General features: G+C 39.0%; 1 protein-coding gene across 2 annotated transcripts in view; it reads left to right on the top strand.

Moving 5' to 3' along the window:
- Nucleotides 1-10,549: 10,549 nt before the first annotated feature.
- cert1b (ceramide transporter 1b) overlaps nucleotides 10,550-22,932 on the top strand; it is a 39,330-nt gene continuing 26,947 nt past the window's right edge. Inside the window, exons 1-2 of one of the 2 annotated variants that reach the window (XM_084387433.1) lie at nucleotides 10,550-10,957; nucleotides 12,184-12,318. In XM_084387433.1, coding sequence (XP_084243559.1) covers nucleotides 10,814-10,957; nucleotides 12,184-12,318 — 279 coding nt within the window. In that variant the 5' untranslated portion in view covers nucleotides 10,550-10,813. The remainder of the gene's footprint in view (nucleotides 10,958-12,183; nucleotides 12,319-22,932) is intronic. The other variant, XM_084387432.1, reaches the window with a different exon arrangement.

Here is a 22,932-nt window from a genome sequence, read left to right on the forward strand (position 1 = left end):
AATTAATTATTACACAATATCTTGGTAATTTCAGTTTAACTACCAAAATGGAAATGTATTTTGCACTAGTCTGAACTGAACTGACTTCAGATGAAGTTCAACAATGACATATTGTCTTTTGAAACTGCAGCTGATATCAGCTCCGTCTGCATCACTGAATCATTTTCCTGTTATCAAGCTGTTTTGAAACAAACGGTATTGTATAAGCACTATAGAAATAAAGATGACTTCTGACTAGATCAGAGTCATGAAAAAGCACCAGGGCGACGGTCAGGCATTTAATATGTTGTATAAATGTGTCAAAGTGCAGCGAAGGTCTCGTGGTTTGGAGGTGTCAGCAGTGCTGCTCACACACACACACACACACACACACACACACACACACACACACACGCGTCTCTGATTAAACCCACCATCTCTTTACCATTCCTGCAGCAGAGTCTCTCTCCTGGGATTAATAACATCTAACATTCTCCAGCAGGGCCTTTTCAAGCATGCCAGTTTGGGAATAGTCTGTGTAATGGGTTACAAGTACACACACACACACACACACACACTTCGGCAGAGCTCCTGCTGAATCTGTCAGCCTAGTACACTGTCAGTGTTTAATGTAACCGCTGCATCTGCTGAACAACACACACATGGACTTCTGTTGCTTTTATACAGTAAACATATAACGTCTCCAGTCTGACCCTAACTCTTCCTTTTGCAGTATGTACACTGTGCACAGTATGCAAATGTTCTGCACGACATACCCAGCTGAGCTACTGTACATCATTTGCCAAAATGTGCCGTGTACAACCAGAGGTACAGTATTGGCAATTTCTTTTCCAGAGTAACAAAAGAACTGAAGGCCAAATCAACTGTGATTTTATATCTCTTTCTTGATCCACTGCATACTCTACACAGAGAAAAAGCCCTTAGGCTCTTCTGTTGTACCGAGCTATTCGTTAGTCTAGTTGTTTGATGAGAAAATTAAATGTAGCCTATAGTTGCAATACACGCGTTTTGTAAGCTCCGTGCAACTGCTGCAGCGGACTAGGCTCTAGAATATTAGAAATCTAATAGGCTACTCAAGCTGTTTTCTCATTTTTCTACTCTTAATATTAAATAAAAAAACGACTGAGCGAAAGATACACGGATTCTCTTGAAGCACCACCGCGTTTGCGGCAGAAAGCTACTGCACTGCAGCCAAAATGCTCTGTTCGACTTATCTGAGATCCGTTACTCTTCCCTGTGGATGACCTGTGACCTACTTTCTGTAAGATCTGAATTTTTGAACTTGAATTTTTGAACTTGAATTTTAAAAAAACTGAATTTGAAGTTCCGAATTTCTTCATCTTGAAAACTTGAATCTGTATTTTTTTAAACTGAATATTTGCAGTATACGAATTCAGAACAAAAAAAAAACTAGCTGTTTGAAAATACATGTCTATAAAATTCAGCCATAAAAACATTTCAATTTGTTAAATTTCAAATGTTCAATATTCGTTTAAAAAAATCAAATTCAGAACTATTTAAACTACCACCTAAAATTCAATTTTGTTAGATTTCACTTGTAAATAATTCAGATTTACACAATTCAGATTCAAATCATACTGTATTGTCATATATTAAGCTCCATAGCTGGGACGGTAGTCCCCAAGTTGCAAGGTTGGTTTTCCGCCTGGGAACGCTGGGGGGAGCGGGGAAAGTCACCAATATAACCAGAACAGGTTGTTTAACCATCCAAATGATTTCTAGACAGTTTTATTAAGTTAAAAAAGTTACCAAGTTCTGCTTTAAACAACGTGCGCAGGACGTAAAAATGATAACTGCGTCAGGCTTAAACTAGCAAAAAACACTTGCGTCGCGCTTGGCGCTGCATTGCGCCGGGTGTAAGATAGGGCCCTAAGACACTTAACTGAATTAATAATGAAACAACTGCTTCGCTAAATAAATGTGAAACCAGTGCAGAATACTTCTGTTTGAAACATTTTTAGTATACATTTTTAAATAGCAAATATAGTATGAAGTACAGAATACATACTGTACAGTAACTTATAGATTAGTAGCTACTCTATTCACAGCATAATATCACTTGTTTATGTGTAAAACTTTTTATGTGAAAAAAAAATATTCAGTAGCCCTTCAAAAACGTAAGAGAAAAGCAAAAATCTCCAGTGAGTGTGATGCGCTTTATCTCCAGTAGGAGGCGGATGCAAGTCCGGGCCCCTGAAACCCCCGCATAAGGAATCATTTAGGGTGGGGACGGAATTTCTCCTGCTTAAGAGCTGGTGACTCACTGAGCACAGAGAATCTGAGTGGGAAAACACACACACACACACACACACACACACACAGACACACACAAACAAACTCACACGAGAATAGCAAAGTGTAGTAATTTTGAATGACTGAGAGAGAATGTTTCACCAAACTATCCGTTCACCCTTAGGGGAGTGAGTGCAAGAATTTAACATGCTGTGGCAGCCCTCTGTGAGTGTGTGTGTGTGTGTGTGTGTGTGTGTGTGTGTGTGTGTCACACAGCACTGTGATCAGCTGGCTGGTTGTAAAGTTGGTTATAAGTTACAAATGTTTTCATTCCAATCAATTCAAAGAGGGAGTATTGACAGATTAAAATAAAATAAAACGAAATAATTCGAAATAACGAAATTTTTATTTCTAATATTTTATGTACTTATTATTCTATTATTCATCATAATTTTTCTTCTTAATGCTTCAATTCAATATTTTCTTATTAAGCAAATTAATAATGGGCGTTTTGACAATAAAAAATAAAGAATGTGATATGTTTTACTTTTATTCTTTTACTTTTTAGTGATTCAATTCAATAATTTTGTATTAAGAATAATATAAAATAAAATATATTTTTATTATGTTTCTTTTTAATGCTTCAATTTAATATTTTCTAATTAAGCAAATGAATAATGGGCATGCTGACAATAAAAAATAAAATAAAGAAAGAATGTGATTTGTTTTCTTGTTAGTGATTCAATTCAATAATTTCGTATTAAGCAAATTATTAATGATAATTATAAATTATATTTAAATTAATAGCAAATGCTCTGCTTTTTAATGCTCCTATTAAATAATTGTTATTAGTAAAATTATTAATGATAATTAAAATAAACAGTGAATCGTGTGGGACGTGTAGACAGTGAAAAAATAAACAAATAAATATGCGATTTGTTTTACTTTATTTCTTTAATGGAGTTTATTAGAGTTCAATATAAGAACCATTCCTGTGTCATTAAAGAGTCTTTCAGAGAACAGTTTTCAAAAGAACCATTTTGTGTAGAACATTTTAATAATTGAAAGAACGTTTTTCCACAATAAAGAACCTTTTGAGGAATGAAAAGATTCTTTGGATGTTAAAGTTTTTTCATGAAACCATCAATGCCTTTATAGCCAAACACTCAATTAAAGGGGTGGTTGAATATAATTTCACTTTTCTAACTTTAGTTAGTGTGTAATGTTGCTGTTTGAGCATAAACAACATCTGCAAAGTTACGACGCTCAAAGTTTAAAGCAAAGGGAGATATTTGCTTTTAAAGAAATCACTTTTTAAGGACTACAACAAACATCTGGGACTATACGAGCTTCCTCCCGGGTTAGTGACATCACAAACACTAAAATTTGCATAAACCCCGCCCACGGAACACGGTTTATAGATTATCATGACAGAATATGCTAATCAATGACTAGAAGATAACTACACATCAGCAACATAAATTCATCAACTAACCATTCAGAAACGTTCTGTTGCTTCTACATGTTGTCACTTCTTCTTGAGTCTCTCCATCTTTTATTTGAACATAAAAGGCTAAACGTTTTAGAAACTTTCAGTGCATGTCTGTGTGAGGTAAAAGGACACAAGCTGTTGAAGCTCCGCCCCCTGTGCCGGGAGCAGCAGCTCATTTGCATTTAAAGGAACAGACACAAAACGGTGCGTTTTTGCTCACCCTCAAAAAGTGACCATTTTAACATGCTATATATAAATATCTGTGGGGTATTTTGAGCTAAAACTTCACACACACACTCTGGGGACATCAGAGACTTATTTTACATCTTGTGAAAAGGGCATTATACCACCCCTTTAATTAAACGGCATCCGTGGCCATCCGTGACATTCAACCGTCTCTCTGAACGGCACACAGTTCCTCGGTGCAGATGAGTCTCAGTTGCATGGAAGTACAGCGAATGACTCGGGTTTGTTGAGTCACCATGCATAATTTACGTCACATAGCATTAGCTAAACATAAACATTAAACTCTGATGAGTCAAAGTAGCTATTTTGCTTCGACAAGCCAAAAATCTTTGCTTTCCCATGTACAGTAAAGAGCCTTTGTTTCAGATTATGCTAAACTTGAGCCCCTTATTGTGCAAAGGAAGAGGAAAAGGCAGCGCAGCTGATTATTTATAGTCTTTTCATGAAGTTAAATCAGATCTAAAACCATATTGTGTGCTCACAGACTGATAGCTTTGTATTACAGGGTTCTCAGTTCTCAGCGATCAGTAAAGCCCCGTCAACACAATCTCACAGATTAGCATTAGCACTGGCTGTAATCTGCGAAACGTGAGCCTCGGTGTAAATGCACATATCAACCAACGATTCCACCGGCATTCTAGAACTCTGGATGACCCTTTGATTGGCTGGGCGGGAAGTGTTGGAATATTCTGGAAGTCTGACATTCCAAGACTGCAATTCAAGAACAGATGGAAGGATTATTCTAGAACAGAACCTCAACCCTCCTACATTTAAAACTTACTGACGGTCATTAAAGTCCTCTGGCGGAGATACACTTCCAGTCAAAAGTGTGCAATATTTACGATTTTTTATTTTTATTTTTGTAAATGTAATTTAATCCTGTGATCAAAGCTGAATTTTCAGTCTTCAGTGGCACATTACCCTTCAGAAATCATTGTAATATGATGATTTGGTGTTAAATTATTATTATTATTATTTTCTTTACTCAAACATGTTTTGTTGTCTTTTTTTAATGACATTTTTTTCATTTTTGACAATAAACAAGTCAGAACGAGAACATGAAAACATGAATTCAACATCCCCACCTACCCTCCCCACCTCCCTCGCTGTGTTAAATTATTATAAATTCTTTTCAATTTAATTCATCCTTGCTAAATAAAAGTATTCATCCACTTTTGAATGGTAGTGAATAACAGTTCCCACAAAATATTAAGCAGTTTTCAACTTTGATAACAATCAGACATGTTTCTCAGAAGATACAATGAATGAAAGTGAATGAAAGTAAGAAGGAAACCATCTGGAAACCACCCAGAAGAGCCTTTCAAAAGTAAAAGTGAAATGTGTGACGTATATAATCTCACACGCTGCTCTTTTAACTAGTAGACGCAAAGCCTTTCTCAGGTCTCCGTCAGCTCACAGTTAAACATCTCCGGCATCTTCAACTTCCACACATGCCTCAAAGTCCACAGTTCACGTCCAGGCTTTGTGCTTATGTAATATTATTGTTAGTCACATGCTGAATGCTAAACCAAATTTAACCAATTTAAACCGGATGCCATGCCAAATGACTCACTCAGCTCCGTATAATCAAGAGACGTGTCTAATTCCCAGCCGTGCCTGGCTTTCCGAGGAACGCTGCTAATCTGGAGCGTGTGGGGGAAGAGGAGGAGTTCTGCTGGACTAATGGAGGTCTCGATGGAGGTCTTGTGGTCTCCTTCATGGGTCTTATGACCGAACCAGGCTCTCAGCCAGAGTCAAAACACATGACACAGCCACAAGGTCCGCACAGCCCTGAACAGAGCAGAATACCAGGAAATGGACGTGAACGTTCCTGAATTTCCCTTGGGTATCTATCTCGGAAGAAAGGGTCGTAATCAATTATATTTTAGATGAGGCAAGGAGCTTCAAACGACAGGAAAAATTTGATTCAAAAATAAATCTGTGCATCTAAAGCCTTGAAGTCATGTTGGCATGGAATACACTACTTTTAAAATCTGAACAGATTTTTTAAACTCTAGGCACTTTGTAAAGGGTTGCAGAGAAAAACTGGGTGTTAAACGACTGAGGATCATACACTACCAGACTTTCCACACACAAAAAGACACATTGCATATGAAACCAAAATATGTTCCAAAATCGACTCAAAATATCAAACATTGATATCCTCCAACTATATATGGAATCATAGTCTGAAGATAAAAAATGGAGTATGAATGCAAATTTTCTGTGAAATTGCTCAAAATCATTTAGCATCTACAATAATCAGATTGAAATCACGTCAGAAATATTTGTAAAAAAAAAAGGGTTATGCACCCTGGAAGTCTAGCATACATCGACCCAGAAGATCTAGAACTGACATAAAAAGGAAACATTTACCACCGGTTCTAGTCTAATGCATGTTTGAGCCGTTTTAAGCAACTTATATTAAAAGTATTATCTCAAGGCATGTTTATAAAAGCTACTTAAATGCCCCGACTGAACTAAGGCCTAATCCTGGTTTAGTCTAAGCCCTGTCTGTGAAACCGGGCCATACATGATAAAACGTTCATAATCAAAAATAAAACATGCATTTACAAAATAGATAGGGTGAATTTTAATTGCATAATCACGTGTTGTGGCCACTTAAATTAATATTCCAACTCGATTTCTTAATTCTGTATTTCACCCATTCCTGCCAAGTAGGAACTTCCCAAAAAGAGATGAAGTACTTTAGGAAGGATATGTGACAAACAAACAAAGATAGAGATCTATATTAGTAATCTAAATGAAGTAAAGCACAAGGCTGGAGGTTTGAATAAGAGTTTAGCTATTGTAATATGAATCATTGTAAAGTCTGGAAGAGAAAGAGTTTAAGACAATGAGGGTGTGCCTGTGCTGTAAGATCAGTTGCTATACGCATGACTAATAAGATCATGTTCACTTCATTGTCAACTGTGTCTGACTCATGTTCATAATGAGTCCTTCAATCCCATGAGTGAGACAGACGGACACCGAGAGGGAATGTGTGTCGCAGCTGACGCGTTCACTGTGTGAGAGGTGAAGAAATACAGAGAGAAAGATAGAAATTGAAAGAGAAAGTGACCAATACCAAATGAATGGCACTTTCAGTTCTCACAAAAAAGCATCTTATTCTGGTGAAGAACTTCCCACTGATATTTGAGTTTGACACACACACACACACACACACACACACACACACACACACACACACACACACACAATCTATACTGTTTTTTTTCATGCTAATACGCTTCAATTGAAATATACATAGCCTATACACTACCAGTCAAAAGTTTTGGATCGATACGATTTTTAATGTTTAAAAAAAATAAAATAATAAAAACGGTCTTCAGTGTCACATGATCCTTCAGAAATCATTCGGATTTGATGCTCAAAAAACATTAATTATTATTATCAATGTTGAAAACAGTTGTGTACAATATTTTTTTTAGGATTCTTTGATGAATAGAAAGTTCAAAAGAACAGCATTTATTTGAAATATAATCTTTTGTAGAAATAGAAATGTTTCTTGAGCATCAAATCATCATATCAGAATGATTTCTGAAGGATCATGTGACACTGAAGACTGAGTAATGATGCTTTGATCACAGGAATAAATTACACTTTACTATATATTCATATAGAAAACAGCTGTTTTAAATTGTAATAATATTTCACAATATTACTGGGGTTTTTTTGTTTTGTTTTTTATAATTATTTTTCACCAAATAAATGCAGAAGAGACTTCTTTTAAAAACAAAAAAATCTTAACGATCCAAAATTTGAATGCAGTTTGGTCTAGTATGGACTTGCTACTGCTATCAGAAATGTACAATATGCTGCCGCTGCATAAATAGACATCAATCCTGTAGCAGATCTAGGCAGGTGGAGCTGGGGAGGTGGAGGGGTTCAGGGGATAGCGCAGCAGGACAGCAAACACTGAACCAGACTCTTTAAACGCTGAGCAAGCATCTCATTGGCTGCAGGATCAGCAGAGGCCAATCAGCTTGTGCCATATGCGGTAATGATGTGATTGTTTGCAGATTGCATGTAAAGAACCGGATCAGCCTGCGCACAATGAAGTTGCATGACTGAACTACATGCTGAACATGACAGCCTGGCATGTTTGAAAAAGCCTAACCATCCATACATCTACCTTTTCATCTTGACATATTTGTTCAAATCATCATAGTGATGCATCCACTGATTCACCTTCATCCATCCGTAACATCCATCAATCCTCTTTTCTTCTTCAGCACAGCCACAGTGATCCAGATGAAGGCAGTTCACCCATACCTGTCAGATAAAATGTGTGTGAACAAATGAAAAGTGTCAGGTGGGGCACTATGGTGGGGCACTAATGCTTTGCTTTTGATATGCATGTGTAACCTTAATGGCAAAACTAATGAGGAGGTAATCGTGATCTATAGCATTACATGATAGACAGAGTTCTCTTTCTCCAGTAAGAAGAGCTCAGTAGAGTATGTGACCTGAATATCTGAGCTTCGGTCACTGGGGAACGATGCACAGCTAATGGGCACAACTGCTATGAATGGAGGATACTGAGCACTGATTGAACAAAGACATTCATTAGTCATTTGTAAGCTGCACGCTATCATTTGTGCATCCATTATCAGGCAAAATGCACTTTTACAAAAATAGTGTGGAAGTAAAATCACTCTTTAAATCAACATCAGCTGCTGCCACAGCTATAAAAACATGTCAACAGCTCAACAAAATGCATTTGAATATTGGAATGATTCATAATTTCAAACATTTTCTGAAGAAAATGTTAGTAATTCTTGCATTTGCAAGACCAGACCACCATCATGCTAGTTGCATTGCTCTTGATAAGGTGTTCAAAGTGGTTTTAAGCATGTCTCTATGCTGTTTCAAAAGGTTCAAAAGGCCTAATAATTGGTTATTAGCCACAATAACTATAAAAGTGCATCCTTTCTTCATTGCTTTATAGGGTAAAACTCAATACATCAAGGCATACTGACATTAAAAACATAAACACACACACACACACACACACACACACACACACCCAACAGAAAGGATACATATACTGTAAGAGAGAATGTGCTAATGCACTTTAGGTAAACATGTTGTGCATTCTGAGGATCAGCATTAGTATGTGATTGTAAATGTATCGTACTATGCATTTATTCATTGGTTTTCCCACAGCCTTGTGCTCAGAAATGGAGTTTGCAGTGGGATGTTGCATGTGGCAAAACTGATGAAACATAAATTTGATACTTTTTATACCTTTCTATCTTTTTGAATTATGTCTTCATGGTCACAACCTTGAAAGTGAATATTTTTTTCCCATATAATTCATGTGCATGTTTTGAAAATTGCAGGCTCCATTTTTTAAGATGTTCTGAGTGGGTTTAAGCAATTTAAAGTACAAACACTGCTGTGCTTGATTTGTAACTCATTGTCATGTGTGATGATTCACAAGTACACACTCTCCACCAGAGGTCAATAGGAAGAGGAAGCGGTCACACTTTTCTTTGTTTGTTTAGTATTTCTATGAATCTGCACTAAAGGATTCTCCCACTTATCCCATGCTTTTTGCCTAATCTGTGTGACAAAATTGTGAATTTGACGAATATACCTGTAAAAAACTACATTTTGATTTCATGGGGACTTTAAATTATCTCAACACAAACCAATAAAGGAAAAGGTCACAGCAAAACTAATTTAACGAACCACATTTATATTTCACTATTTGCTAATGAGTGAACCATCACTATCATTAGGCTTTATTTCATATTAGGGTTAGTGATTGCGTAAACACCCTAGCAACCAACCACAGCATACTCAACCGCATAGAAACATGCTATAAACAACTCATGACACCTTAGCAACTAACTTACACAGCAAAGAATCACCCTTTACACCATAGATTCAACGTTTTTTTATATATATATATATATATATATATATATATATATATATATATATATATATATATATATATATATATATATATATAGTCTGAACCTTATATTAAAATGGGAATCGGCTGCACGTGATGTTTTGATGCCGATTGTTTACAGTGGCGTTACCATGACAAAGCTATTTTAGCTATTTCAATCAATATTCGTTACTTACACCAACACAACGACAAAATGATAAATAATTAATGTTTACGTGCATTATTAACGTTATTGTTTAGAATAGTATTTATATTAATTTATATTTATACCGAAATGCTGTAAAATCCAAGGTAAGCGCAATCAAACTCTCTCAAACTGTCAATCTCATTTCCAAGGAAAGGCGGGGCCAAAGTTTCCATTTAAGGAAACGAGGCTTAGGTGACGTCATACACTAGCCAGCGCCCCTTGAGCTGCACGCGCGCGCCTCAGCGGTTGAGGATGACGTTGACGTAAGCCACCTTAAAAAAATTAAAAAATAAAAAGGCGATATTAATTTTTTTCTATACATTTTTTCGAGCCGTTCGCGTATATTTGTTTTTGTGAGTGAGTGAGTATACTCTCTTTTAGCAGCTGATGTTGATTTAAAGGGCGTTTTTTTTAGTGAGAGAGAGAGAGAGAGAGAGCGAGAGGGAAGAGAGAGAGCGAGGGGGCGGGTGTCTCTTGCTCTCGCCTCGCGCAGCCTCACGCGCTCACAGATTCGCATGAAATCAACACACGGACGGTTTACCTCCACATTTATCGCTTATTTTCGGGATTTTCGGGATATACACCACCATCATCGATGCGAGGCCTTCTAAGGGACACTCAGCGCTGATATTAGTCCCGCATTTCTTCTGTTTTTGTCGTTTCCCCCCCCCTCAGTGGAGCGTTCGTTATGAATTCCAGCCCGCTTCCTAACGGCAGGCTCCTGCCGGACAGCCAGAGCTGGAACTCCTCCGGTTCCGACGAGGATCTGGAAGCCGAACCGGGTCCCGGACCGCACGGAGGGGTGCTGGAGTTCAGCGGGGTGCTGAGTAAGGTAAAGATCTCGAATAACGCCTCCCGAAACGGGAAAGCGCGTGTTTTTGTGTGTGTGTTTCCACCTGATCCGATGTAAACAAACAGTCAGTCAGTTGGCTTAATGTCACGAAGCCTGTCAAGAACATGTTTAAAATCAAAAGGCAAAATAGTAATTATGAATCACTAAGATATTTTGCATGGTAGCATTATTTTAATGACACATTTTTACCCATTTTTACACCACCGTAATATGTCCTATGTTCTGTTCCTCAGTGGTGAAATACTACAAATACATAACAGTCAGTTTAAATGATATATAATTATTTGTTCGCATTGCGGTAATATTAATTTGGCTTTATTTTTTCATGGTGATTTACAGTGCATATGCTGCTCTTCAGACAGCAAGCCTCAAGGTTATGTTAACCAAGGCTGTTTTTTTGATTAATACTAGGATAAATAGGTGATGCATAAATGTCTTTGCTTTTGCGTGTATAATCAGTATAATTGAGAAGGGATGCTGCAGGTCATGAGCTGAAGCTCGAGTTTGTGGGGGTTACTAGAGTTCATTTGCTCGTCTTTTCTTCCTGATGGGATTAAACGAGAAAACCTCTCCTCATGACTCAGACAGCGGTGATGAGAGGAGCATTTTCCATAAGAGATTACTGAATTACTCCACAACATGCAATGATCTAAACCCCCTTCCCCATGGACGATATCTATGCATTCAATATAATCAATAGTTGCATTGTGCATCAAGTGTTTATTGTCATAAGTCAACAGTATGGCTGTGTGCATGCCAGTGTTATTTTAGTATCATGTACTCGTTTCTGTTAATATTTTGAATTTTATTTGTATATTTTCTGTATTCGTTTTAGTAATTTTGTTGTGTTTGCCATTTTTATTCGTTTTTGTTTTTATGTCTATACTCCGAATATGCCCACCTCCATACTATACAGTAAGCGAAAAACAGCACGTGAGCCGAGTAGTATGTCTGAAATCATAGAACCATATCATAAAACAGTAAGTTAGGCGAAAAGGTGGACACTTTACTGTCCCATGAGGCCACGGGAGAAGATTTGTGAATGGAAGTGATGCAACGCAACCGATGCCATAGGTCACATGACAATGACAACATGGCGGATGTAATATGTTATGCTTTTAGGTGTAGTAAATGGTAATAAACCAAGTGCTCACACGTTTTGGTTTTCTCATAACAATGTTTCCTCTTTTGTGTTCCCTCTACAGTGGACTAACTACATTCACGGATGGCAGGACCGCTGGGTCATGCTGAAGAACAACACCTTGAGTTACTACAAATCCCAAGACGAGCGAGAGTATGGCTGTCGTGGTTCGCTGTGCCTCAGCAAGGCTGTCATCACAGTGAGTATCCTGGGGAAAGATCCCTCCAGACAGCCGTGGGAATTTCACAGCCGAGCCAAATTTAGAATGATGGTGTGCGCTCAAAACGAAAGCTTGAATGGGTTCAAATTTGGAGATTGTTGTGCTTAAGTTGATTAGAGATTAGTAGGTATACATGATATTTCAGTTGATCAATATTACTCTGATTAGGCAGATAATATAAGGTCTCGTATTTCTATTTCTCTCAGTTTTAGTAGTGCTAATTTTATATTGTACAATAAAAAAAGAAAGTATAACTATGTTTTCTATTGTACAATATAATATTTCAATGCCCGATAACTTGAGGCATGTGATTTCACAATAATAACCCTGTGGAAATGTCTATATAATTCAGTGAAAACATCATTAATTGTTTTGTGCCATCGAATCGGTTATTGGCTGTTGGCATGGATGAAATCTCAGTATTGCAGAATCTCTAGAAATTAGATTTGGTTTTATGGTTGTGCTTTATCTAAAATGATTAGCGCTGAGGCAGTAGATGTCCTGAGAGCTCTGTTTATGGCAGGAGAGAGGAAGAAAAGAGGTTGACGGAGGGCAGACGTGATCCTTTGCCACAGGCAGTCGGCCAGGCATAGACAGACTGTGGCCTATTTCCCCCCCCCATTCATGGTGAAATCACGCTTGCGCACCTGCAGAAGCCCAGAGACTCTGTGTACTTTGCCTTTTAATATGTCACGTTTGACTCTTTAACAGTGGCAGATATTGCTGAATGTATTCAGGTGCTCCGGTAACTACTGAATGCGTAATGCATGGTTCAGTTTGACTGCTTATGATCTGATTTGGCTCAGATATCAGACAAACCGGACTGAAATGAGAATTCCCTGCATTGCGTTGAAGATTAACTCGTGACCACACACAGATTTCGACATGTGCTGCAACAGTCCATGCCTGAAGTGTCTTGAGTCACCACTGAAAATGAGGAAACGGGGCGAAGGTTGTGTTGTTATGGAGACGGCTGGAAAGGTACAAGTCCTTATGGCGACCCTGTTGCCGCTATAGTCCTTCAATGATTAAACCAAAACTCTTTCCAAAGAGACAGGGAAAGGAACACACACGTCAGCCTTAAGAAAACTCATTAAAACACCCAAATATGAAAAGTGAGGTCTGTAATAGACAGGCATGGTGAATGGAGGGTTTTCGAGGTTTGTGACAGTATACTCGGGTGGTTCGTGTCTAAAGCTGCCGGCTGATGCTGTGTGAGCTCGACATTCTAATGTGATGTTTTGCATTTTGGCTTTAAGCGAGAGAAAAATGGCTCCTTTGTTTTGAGACTCTGTGTGTGACGTGAGAGTGACTTTTTTCAGCTGTGTGTATTTGTTGAACTCCAACCATTATGGTTCAGCATAAATATTAACTTTGGTATTAATCACAAGCGTGTGGACTGGAAATGTAACATTTAGGGTGCAAAATTAACTTTTTGCCACACCAGCCAATGGTGAGTGAAGTGACTGAATTTATCAGCCTTAAATATTCCTTTCCAGCTATGAAACATTTTTACATACATTTTTTTTCTTTTTTTCTTGTGTGTTAGTTTCAAACAGTGCAGGTCATTGTGTGCATCATATATAAGCCATTCCGCATCTCTATCTGTCAAAAATAGGACATTTTCTGCCTTAAAGGAGTAGTTCACTTCAAACAAAAATGTCCTGATAGTTTACTCACCCCCATGTCATCCAAGATGTCCATGTCTTTCTTTCGTCAATCGAAAAGAAATTAAGGTTTTTGAGGAAAACATTCCAGGATTTTTCTCCATATAATGGACTTCAATGGCAAACAACGCTTTGAATGTCCAAATGTCCGTCTCAGTGCAGCTTCAAAGTCTCGACACGATCCCAGTCGAGAAATAAGGGTCTTATCTAAAGAAATGATCAGTCATTTTCTAAAAATTAATAAAAATGATAGTTTTTAACCACAAATGCCCGTCTTGTACCATCTCTGAGATGCGCCACGCATTACGTCATCATGTTGGAAAGGTCATGTGTGACATCGTTAAACATCCGGGATGTGCACACGTAAGGACCATTTTAAACAATAAACTGACACGAATACATATAAATATGTGTCATACAATAACTTTGAATGGTCCTCCTTCTCCAGACTTGTAAACACTGGGTCGGTACTTCCGACTACGTCACGCGTGACCTTTCCAACGTGATGACGTAACGGCGCATCTCAGGGATGGTGCAAAACGGGCATTTGTGGTTAAAAAGTATATAATTTTATTTATTTTTTAGAAAATGACTGATTGTTTCGCTTGATAAGACCCTTATTTCTCGACTGGGATCGTGTCGAGACTTTGAAGCTGGATTAAGCTGGACATTTGGTTGCCATTGAAGTCCATTATATGGAGAAAAATCCTGGAATGTTTTCCTCAAAAACCTTAATTTCTTTTCGACTGAAGAAAGAAAGACATGGACATCTTGGATGACATGGGGGTGAGTAAATGATCAGGATTTTTTTTATTTGAAAGTGAACTCGTCCTTTAATGCAAGGGTTTTTCGAGAAACGATGCACAAGCCGTGATGAATGTGTGTATGTCTTCGTATTGATTTGCTTGTGTTGCTTACATCAGCGAGGAACAGACTCTTTCTAACCGTTCGGTTTCAGCCATATATTATGTTGCAGTTCCTCATAAATGTAACTGCCAGCTGGCCACTGTGTTTAACCAGTTTTTTGTACTCATGTTTGGCACTTGGCTACTGTTCATTTTGGACCCTGGCCACTGGACGAAGCATTTTTTCTGTAATCTCACACACATTTCTAGCATTCTTTGTGCATCTCCTATAGACCCTAATCACAGCAGCGCCATCTTTTCATTTTTAATGGGAACGAAAGCGCGGCTGTGAGGGATAGACATTCATCTCTTCAGTGGGCCGTACTGTTATTTAATGTGGTTTTGGATTGTTCAGCTGATGAAACATATTTCAGTAGACAAAAAAACTCCTGACAATATGAGCTGTTAAAAATTATAGATTATCTAGGAGCTTTTTACAGCGGATGCTACTGAGAAGTTTATCCCTCACAGCCTCTCTTTCCATACCTGCGCTGAATAAGGTCAATTTCTCTTCCTCAGTAAATCTGTTTGCCGTTCTAGAATACGAAGCAGCTTTATTCAGATTTATTCAGCGTGCACATGGCAGCAAATCTGCCCTCATAAATCCTCACAAAAAACAGGTTATTGTGTCACCGCGGTCTTCCTGCCTGCTATTACGCTGTCCTCACATGACTCACGCATACTTAAACGGGTCACACACCACGGTTTTAAGTGTCTAAGACCACAGGACCACCCCAAATTCAGACAGGCTTAACCCTTGCAGACACAACAGGATTATACCATCCTCACGAAGATCTGATTCAAACCCAGAACGCCTCATTGTGTGTCCCTGTAAAACTGGGTCTCGCTGCTTCGGCGCTCCGATCAGCATATTAGCGGGAAACAGTGTTAATTATGCTTTTTGTGAGACACTCCGGCTGCTGAATCGGACTTGATTAGATTAACGAATTTCAGACCTCGAGAGATGGAGACGGATTGTGAAGGATCAATCAGTGTGATGACAAAAACAATTTCACAGACACTCGGTCTGATTTAATCGGTCTGTCAGCATCACTTAACCAATCCAACGTGCTCTTTTTCACGTTGTCAGTGGTGCTCTACATGGGATTAGTGATTTTAAAGGATTAAATTTAATGTGTAACCCATCCCACAAAGTTTATTCTGCATTTCTGTTCATAGTGTTTTGAGCTGGATCTGTTACCAACAGCCGTATTCAGCACAAGAAAAAAACACACCAATAAAGCGACCACAGCACACAGCTTTCAGCGCTCACAGTGCATTGAACTTGAACTATGTGCTTTCGCCTGCCAAGTTTTAGCCTCACGTGAGCTGGATTTTTTCTGTCTCTCTCTTGCTAATCTCTGTTAAAGCGTGGCCCATAAACATGCAATTTTTCTTTGAGCGGTGCTGGACCTGGACTATGTCATGATTTGACAGGAGCAGAGGGAAAGCTCTCGCCGTGTGTCGGTGTATGAGGGACAGGTACACACAGGTACAGGTTATTCTGGTCCAGGGCGGGTCACTGCAAACGTCACCATGGGATCCAGTGCAAGCGTTCAGCGCATGTCAGGACAGGCAGAGCACTTACCAGAGCTGAGTTTACAGGAGAAAGAAGAGAGAAGCTGTAGAGGGAAGGCCATTTCTTGATCACCTTCATGTGCTTTTATTTCTTGCAAACGTAACATTTGTGAGCCAAAATTAAAATAGGTCTACACGTTATTGGGAAAAAATGAAATTGGAATATTTTGTTTTTCTGGGATCTAAAAACAAAATATAGGAATTTTCACCAGATGACTTGAATTGCAATATTTTTAAAGAGTTGTAATCCTATTACAGTATTTTTCACAAAGTAATTGTTTAGAAATATATGATTAAAAAGAAGGTAAACACTGTAACAGGGCACAAGGTAACGCTAATTTTACATACAGCACAGTGAAAACGATATGAATATGACACAGTTGGCAACTGGTTATATTGATATATAATCTCAATATAGAGATATGCTATATAAAATAAGCATATTTTAAAATGAAGGATTTAAAGTTTTTCGATCGCATCTCCTGTGAAGCTGATCTTCTGTTCGCATTCACTCACTTCGCACGGACCGACCGTCACTCGCAGACAGTAATGCACACTTCACAAGATATCACAGCTGGATTCGATTAAATCTGCAAGGTTTGTGAAATTAGATATTTAACAAGGTTTATTAGATATTCAGAGATTTGTTTAAATGAAATAGATGCGCATTTGCTGAATGTTGACGGCAATTGAGAAAGTATTTTAGCCTGATTGTTTGCCTTTTCTGTTACAAATAATATAAAAGCAAACGCTTTACTTACTTCGCATACCATTTACTTTCTTTGTTTACCAGTTCTGTCTAACAAAGTATTAGATATGACTGACAGAGATCGTAAATTAATGAAGACGGAGAATGTGAGTGAGCGCTGTGTGATCTGAGGAGCTGCCGTTGCCGTTCTCGTCTGCCGCTGGTGTTGTCAGCGCCGCCCGTCAAAATAAAAGTCCCGCTTCCAACACATCGGCCAATCAGAAAAACTTATCGGCTGATGCCGATATTTAAAAAATGCCGAATATTAATTGCCACTAATTAAAAATACAGATACAGATACTAAATAGAACTCTACTGTTATTAATTTACTGTAAAATTGCAATACTAATATTTACATCAGAAAAAAAAATCCTTAATATTGAGCCCTAGAAGGTTGTTGGATGAGTAGAGAGAAGGAAAAGAGAAAGAATCATAAATGATGAGACAAAAGGGAGAAAAACAGAAACCTTGAAGGCAATTTGAATGTGGACAGTGTGTATCAAGTTACTCTGTCATTTTGACCTGATGGTTTTTGTTTCTTTTAGCTGGTTTTATTAGAGCTCAAACTGAGGTCTTCCTGTCGTGTGTGTGTGTGTGTGTGTACGCTTTCTTTGGTGTCCAAACACTGCAGGTCCTGTGCGTATTTTTTCTTTCTTTTTTTTGATAATTCATGTGGTTTTGGGCTGAATATTGCTCTGATTACTCTTTCATTTATTCCAGTCCAGAACTGTTTTCATTTATCCAAACCTAAACCACAAGAGAACCTGATCAAAACTGCTCCCAGATGAGTGACCGACCCTTCAGTCCTCTGTAAACACAGCCGACTCGATTCGCATGCAGCCGAGCGCTCGTGTGCCGAACTGCTCTGGCGCCACGAAATGGGAAAATGATGATCTTCACAACATTTGCATGCCACCTTTTTATTGTAAATTATTTACACAGAAACGTCTCACCAAATGAACACAGCGGTTTCATTCAGCGGTGCAGTTATAACTAGATTCTTATAAAGGATGCTTAGTCAAAGTTAGCCCATGTGTCATGATAAAACATCAACTGCATGTGTATTCAGTAACAGAAGAGGAGTCAGTTGTCATCGCTTTACAACTGTTCACTGCAGCACTGAGACGAGGTGCATCTTTTACTAACGCCTACGTTGGCAGTGGTCAGCAGGCTCAATAAACGGTGTGTAAAAGCCTTTCAGACATTAAATGAAGCTGTTCTCTGGTGAAATAAAACGGCAGCATTGGTACTCTTTGCTATGGCAGAACATCGCAGTTGTAAGACAGGTATAAGCTTTCATTGCAAACTGAATTCAGATATGACACAGCATTTCTGTTTTAAAGGGGTGAGGAACTGAGAAATCAAATGATCCTCGAGCTTTTGACATATAAGATGTCGTCATATAAGAATATCCTGTAAGTTTCAGAACTGAAAACTTCCTGTTTACTGACACCAGGCACAGCGAACGACAGGTTTTTCAAAGTGGGGATCTATGACGTCAAAGGGTATCAAACCCCGCCTCCGCAGAAGAAGATCAACGCCTACTTCAGCACTGCCTGTTTAGCCCCGCCCACCGATTCACGCATTACATGAAACTCATTATAATATGCAAAATTGTTATCCAATCATAGCAGTGGGCGTTTACTTCCAAGTCTTCAATGCGGCACGCCCATAAAAACCGAGCGTTTCAGGAGCTAGGCTCAAAACCAGGGTAGAAAATAGCCTATTATTTATTCATTTTGATGTTTTTGAATGTAAAAACCAAGCGAACGTCATAAGTTGACCTCAGACAACAATATAAAAATATAAAAAAAGCCAGTTTATGACCCCTTTAATGTCTTCATGACTTCTTTCAGAGAGATTGAATCTGCTTTTCTTTCCAAAACTAGTATCCATGCATATCTGAGATGTGCCAAACATATATACTTATTCACAAAGTCGTATTTGCACACCTGTTGCTTTTTGTAAAGTAGGCTAATTCTTAAAGTTTATAAATATATCATCACTTGGTAGTCATGCCCAACATATGTACACACACACCTACACACACACACTCACTCACTTGTATTGACCTGCTTAGCTAAATATTTTATAAAGGCAACGGTTTTTGTAGTTACAGCTGCCAAAGAGAGAGAGGGAGTCAAGTGCATTTTAAAATGTCAATGACTTTGTGTGTGTGTGTGTGTGTGTCTCTGTGTGGTGGTTTGCATTTGCATTTTCGATTAGTGTTCTGTGCTGAACCCAGGGGAGTGCTATCAAGCGGCTTGTTCTCATTCTCACAGCCATTGTGTGCATGTCCTCACCTTCTGTCACATGGTAAACTCTGGGTTCGAGTCACCATCTGAGGTCATGGCTGTGCCCTGAGCTGGTTTGGGCTCAAAAGCCGCAAATGAGTATCACACACGGTGTGCTTGCTTGCTTAATGATGCTAGTGGCACAACTTTTTCACATCTTTAAATTATGGTACATTTTTAGCCGCTCAATGGTGTTGCCTTGACAATGGGGTTGTATTGCTTCATAAGGGAAGGGCAGTCGTGGCCTAATGGTTAGAGAGTCAGACTGGAAACCCGAAGGTTTGAAAACTAACTTTAGCTGGACAATAACTTTATCCTAGAGCTGCTGTAAAGCTAAAACAATCTCTGTTACTGTAATTTCCTATTATCACTGTAAAGCTGCAAGGAAATGACTGAGCTGCCCTTGAGCAAAGCACCTAACCAATCGCTCCCAGGGCGCCACAGCAAAAGTGTGTGTGTGTGTGTGTGTGTGTTAACTACTCACTACTCCTAATGTGTGTGCACTAACTTGGATGGGTTACATGCAGAGGACAAATTCTGAGAAAGGGTTAGCATACTTGGCCTTTACACTATTAAGATATGCAGTTTTTCATAACAGTATTGAATATATAACGTTTTTAGTTTTACATGTAATGAAACCTTTAATGCTTGATAAACTGGGTGTTTAAAATGTTCATTTTTGTGCCAGCTATCTCTAATGACATCCCATAACCAGATTAGTTTCGTATGGTTGGTGAAGGACGCATTTACCGTGAGTGTGAAGATCGACTGGAGACGTTTTTGTTGTGTTTTGTCCTTTTAAATCTCTGCAGAGCTGCTGGAAAGTTCGATTTTCCCATTTCTGCTGGAGCCATTGAGCGCCTCAGGCTTTCAGAGGGCTCTTGTTAAAATGGGTTTTAGTGAATCTGTGTGTGAAGGTGTCAAACGGCCTCCATTACGGATCAAACAGTCAGTGAACCCTGAAACGTCCTGTAAAGAAAACCAATGGCAGAATGAGGAGGAGGTGATGGCAGCGTGGAGACACTGGGACGTGGGAGGGGATGATCTGTGATATTTTTAAAGTCTAGGGAAAAAAAAAATGAAAAAAAGGTGTAGATCTGAAATAAAAGAGAAAAAAGAGAAAACGAGCGAGATGTGCGACGGTCCTGTTGTCTGAAACGGGAAGTTCGCTCCCTGCTGATGAAATCCTGTTTGATGACCCCGGGGTCAAGTCAGAAAGTCCCTCTGCTCATCTCTCACTTCCTTCCTCCCATGTTTGCTCTGACCGGGACTCTCTAGTCACATCTAGGCACACTTTAACCTATCGATAATAGCAGGTTAGTTCGTCATGTGACCTGGCTCCCTTCCTTTGCATCCTGTGTCCTGAGCTGTCGCTCCGCATGGCCTGTGTTTCCTTTGTCTTTTCCTCTTGGATTCAAGCTGAAGTCCCAGCTTCCTGTGTTTCTGATTTCCCAAAGTCAGATCCAAGACTGAAATGCTCAGTAAACAGTGATTCACTCACTCACTCACTCACTCACTCACTCACTCACTCACTCACTCACTCACTCGCACAACGCACACATACTCACTCACTCACTCGCACAACGCACACGCACACTCACTCGCACAACGCACTCACTCACTCACTCACTCACTCACTCACTCACTCACTCACTCACTCACTCACTCACTCACTCACTCACTCACTCACTCACTCACTCGCACAACGCACACATACGCGCTCACTCACTCGCTCACTCACTCACTCACGCACACACTCACTCACTCACACACACACACACACACACACACCCTCTCACTCACTCACCTCCCGTCGTGGAGGACCATAAAAATAATTAAACATGCTTGTCTTCTTATCGTGATGTCGTGAAGCATCGCAGGCGCGACGTTGGTTGTCGCCCACCATGACACGCTATACGTGATGAAACGATCGAATCTTGCGTCCCGACACCCGTTGTCGTTTACGAATCCCCACGACACCCTACGTCAAACGGATAGTGCCGAAATCGGGCTAAAATCGTGTAATCTGAACCAGGCATTAGAGAAGGCAGCATGCGAGGGCCACGAGAGCCCTAGTGTCCATCTTTAACCAGCTCCTGATGTCCATATCTGCTGGTTAATCACATTCACGCGACTGATACCAAGTTTCCATACTACGTACTTACCCTCTGAGGAAAGTGTGGACTTCCACACAACATGTTTATTTCACACCCTGGACACATTATCATCACGGTCTCTTGTGATTGGACACACCTCACCTCTGCTCTTTAAATGTAGACCTTGAACTGTGGCTATCATTAACATGATTATTATTATTATTATTATTATTTTGGTTATTCATTGACGTACAGATTATTGCGAAATAGTAATTGAATTGTCTTTTTGGTTAATACACCTTCATTAATGCACTGAACATTGGGTTGAGCTGCAGATGATGAGTTTGATTAGCTCTTTTTATCAGGCTAAAGTAATGTGGCTGTTACTGTTCATCACTGGTGCCATTGTGTTTGGCTTTGAAACTAAAATCTCAGGTTTTTTTTACATTTTAAAACTCCCAAGAACCACCGGTATTTATTCAATAAACGCAAAAATAGTCCAGGCACGTTGTGATGCTTTAACGTTTGCACTGTGGCACATTAAACATGTCGTAAAACTGTTGTCGACGGCCTATAACATGCATTTAATTAAGCAACAGAGCTTTTTAGTCCATTTGATTTGTACAACAATTAAAATGTATTATTAAATGACAGTGTAAATAAACAAACGCCAGTAAAAGTTCGAATTCCACCCTAAATGATTGCGATCAGCTAGTTGATTATGCAAATGCTTATAATGGACCATGATTCACAGATGTGTCTGGCTTGTATATAATTGTTATGAATTAATCCGTTTTTTTTGACAGATTTTAGATGTAGGATTTAGTTTGGATCCATCTGTGTATTAGGGTAAATCATTATTATAGCTGTACGAAAGCCATACAGCTGTGTTTGTATATTGTGTTTTACTCTCTGGACACATTACATAATGCATCATTCTTATGTTGCCACACACGACATGCTGATTATTGTCCTATTACTGGAATAGTGTATATGAGACATTTCATTTAGTTTTTGACACGGTGCTGTAAATTTCACAGGCTCCCTCACTGTCTCTCTCCTGACTTTGCACAAATAGGCCTGTGTGTGTGTGTGTGTGTGTGTGTGTGTCTGCTAGGAAGCCTATATTTGGAGAGAGAATGAAAGTGTCCAACAAGAGTGTTTGAAGTTCAGCTCACGTGTGCTATGGAAGATTTCCAATTATTCACTTTGTAACAATCGATAGCCTGAACTCAGTATTCCTTAAAGGGATAGTTCACCCAAAATTGAAAATGTTGTCATCATTTACTCACTCTCAAGTATGTA

This window comes from Rutilus rutilus (genome assembly GCF_951802725.1).
Source record: "Rutilus rutilus genome assembly, chromosome: 18".
Lineage (NCBI taxonomy): Eukaryota > Metazoa > Chordata > Actinopteri > Cypriniformes > Leuciscidae > Rutilus > Rutilus rutilus.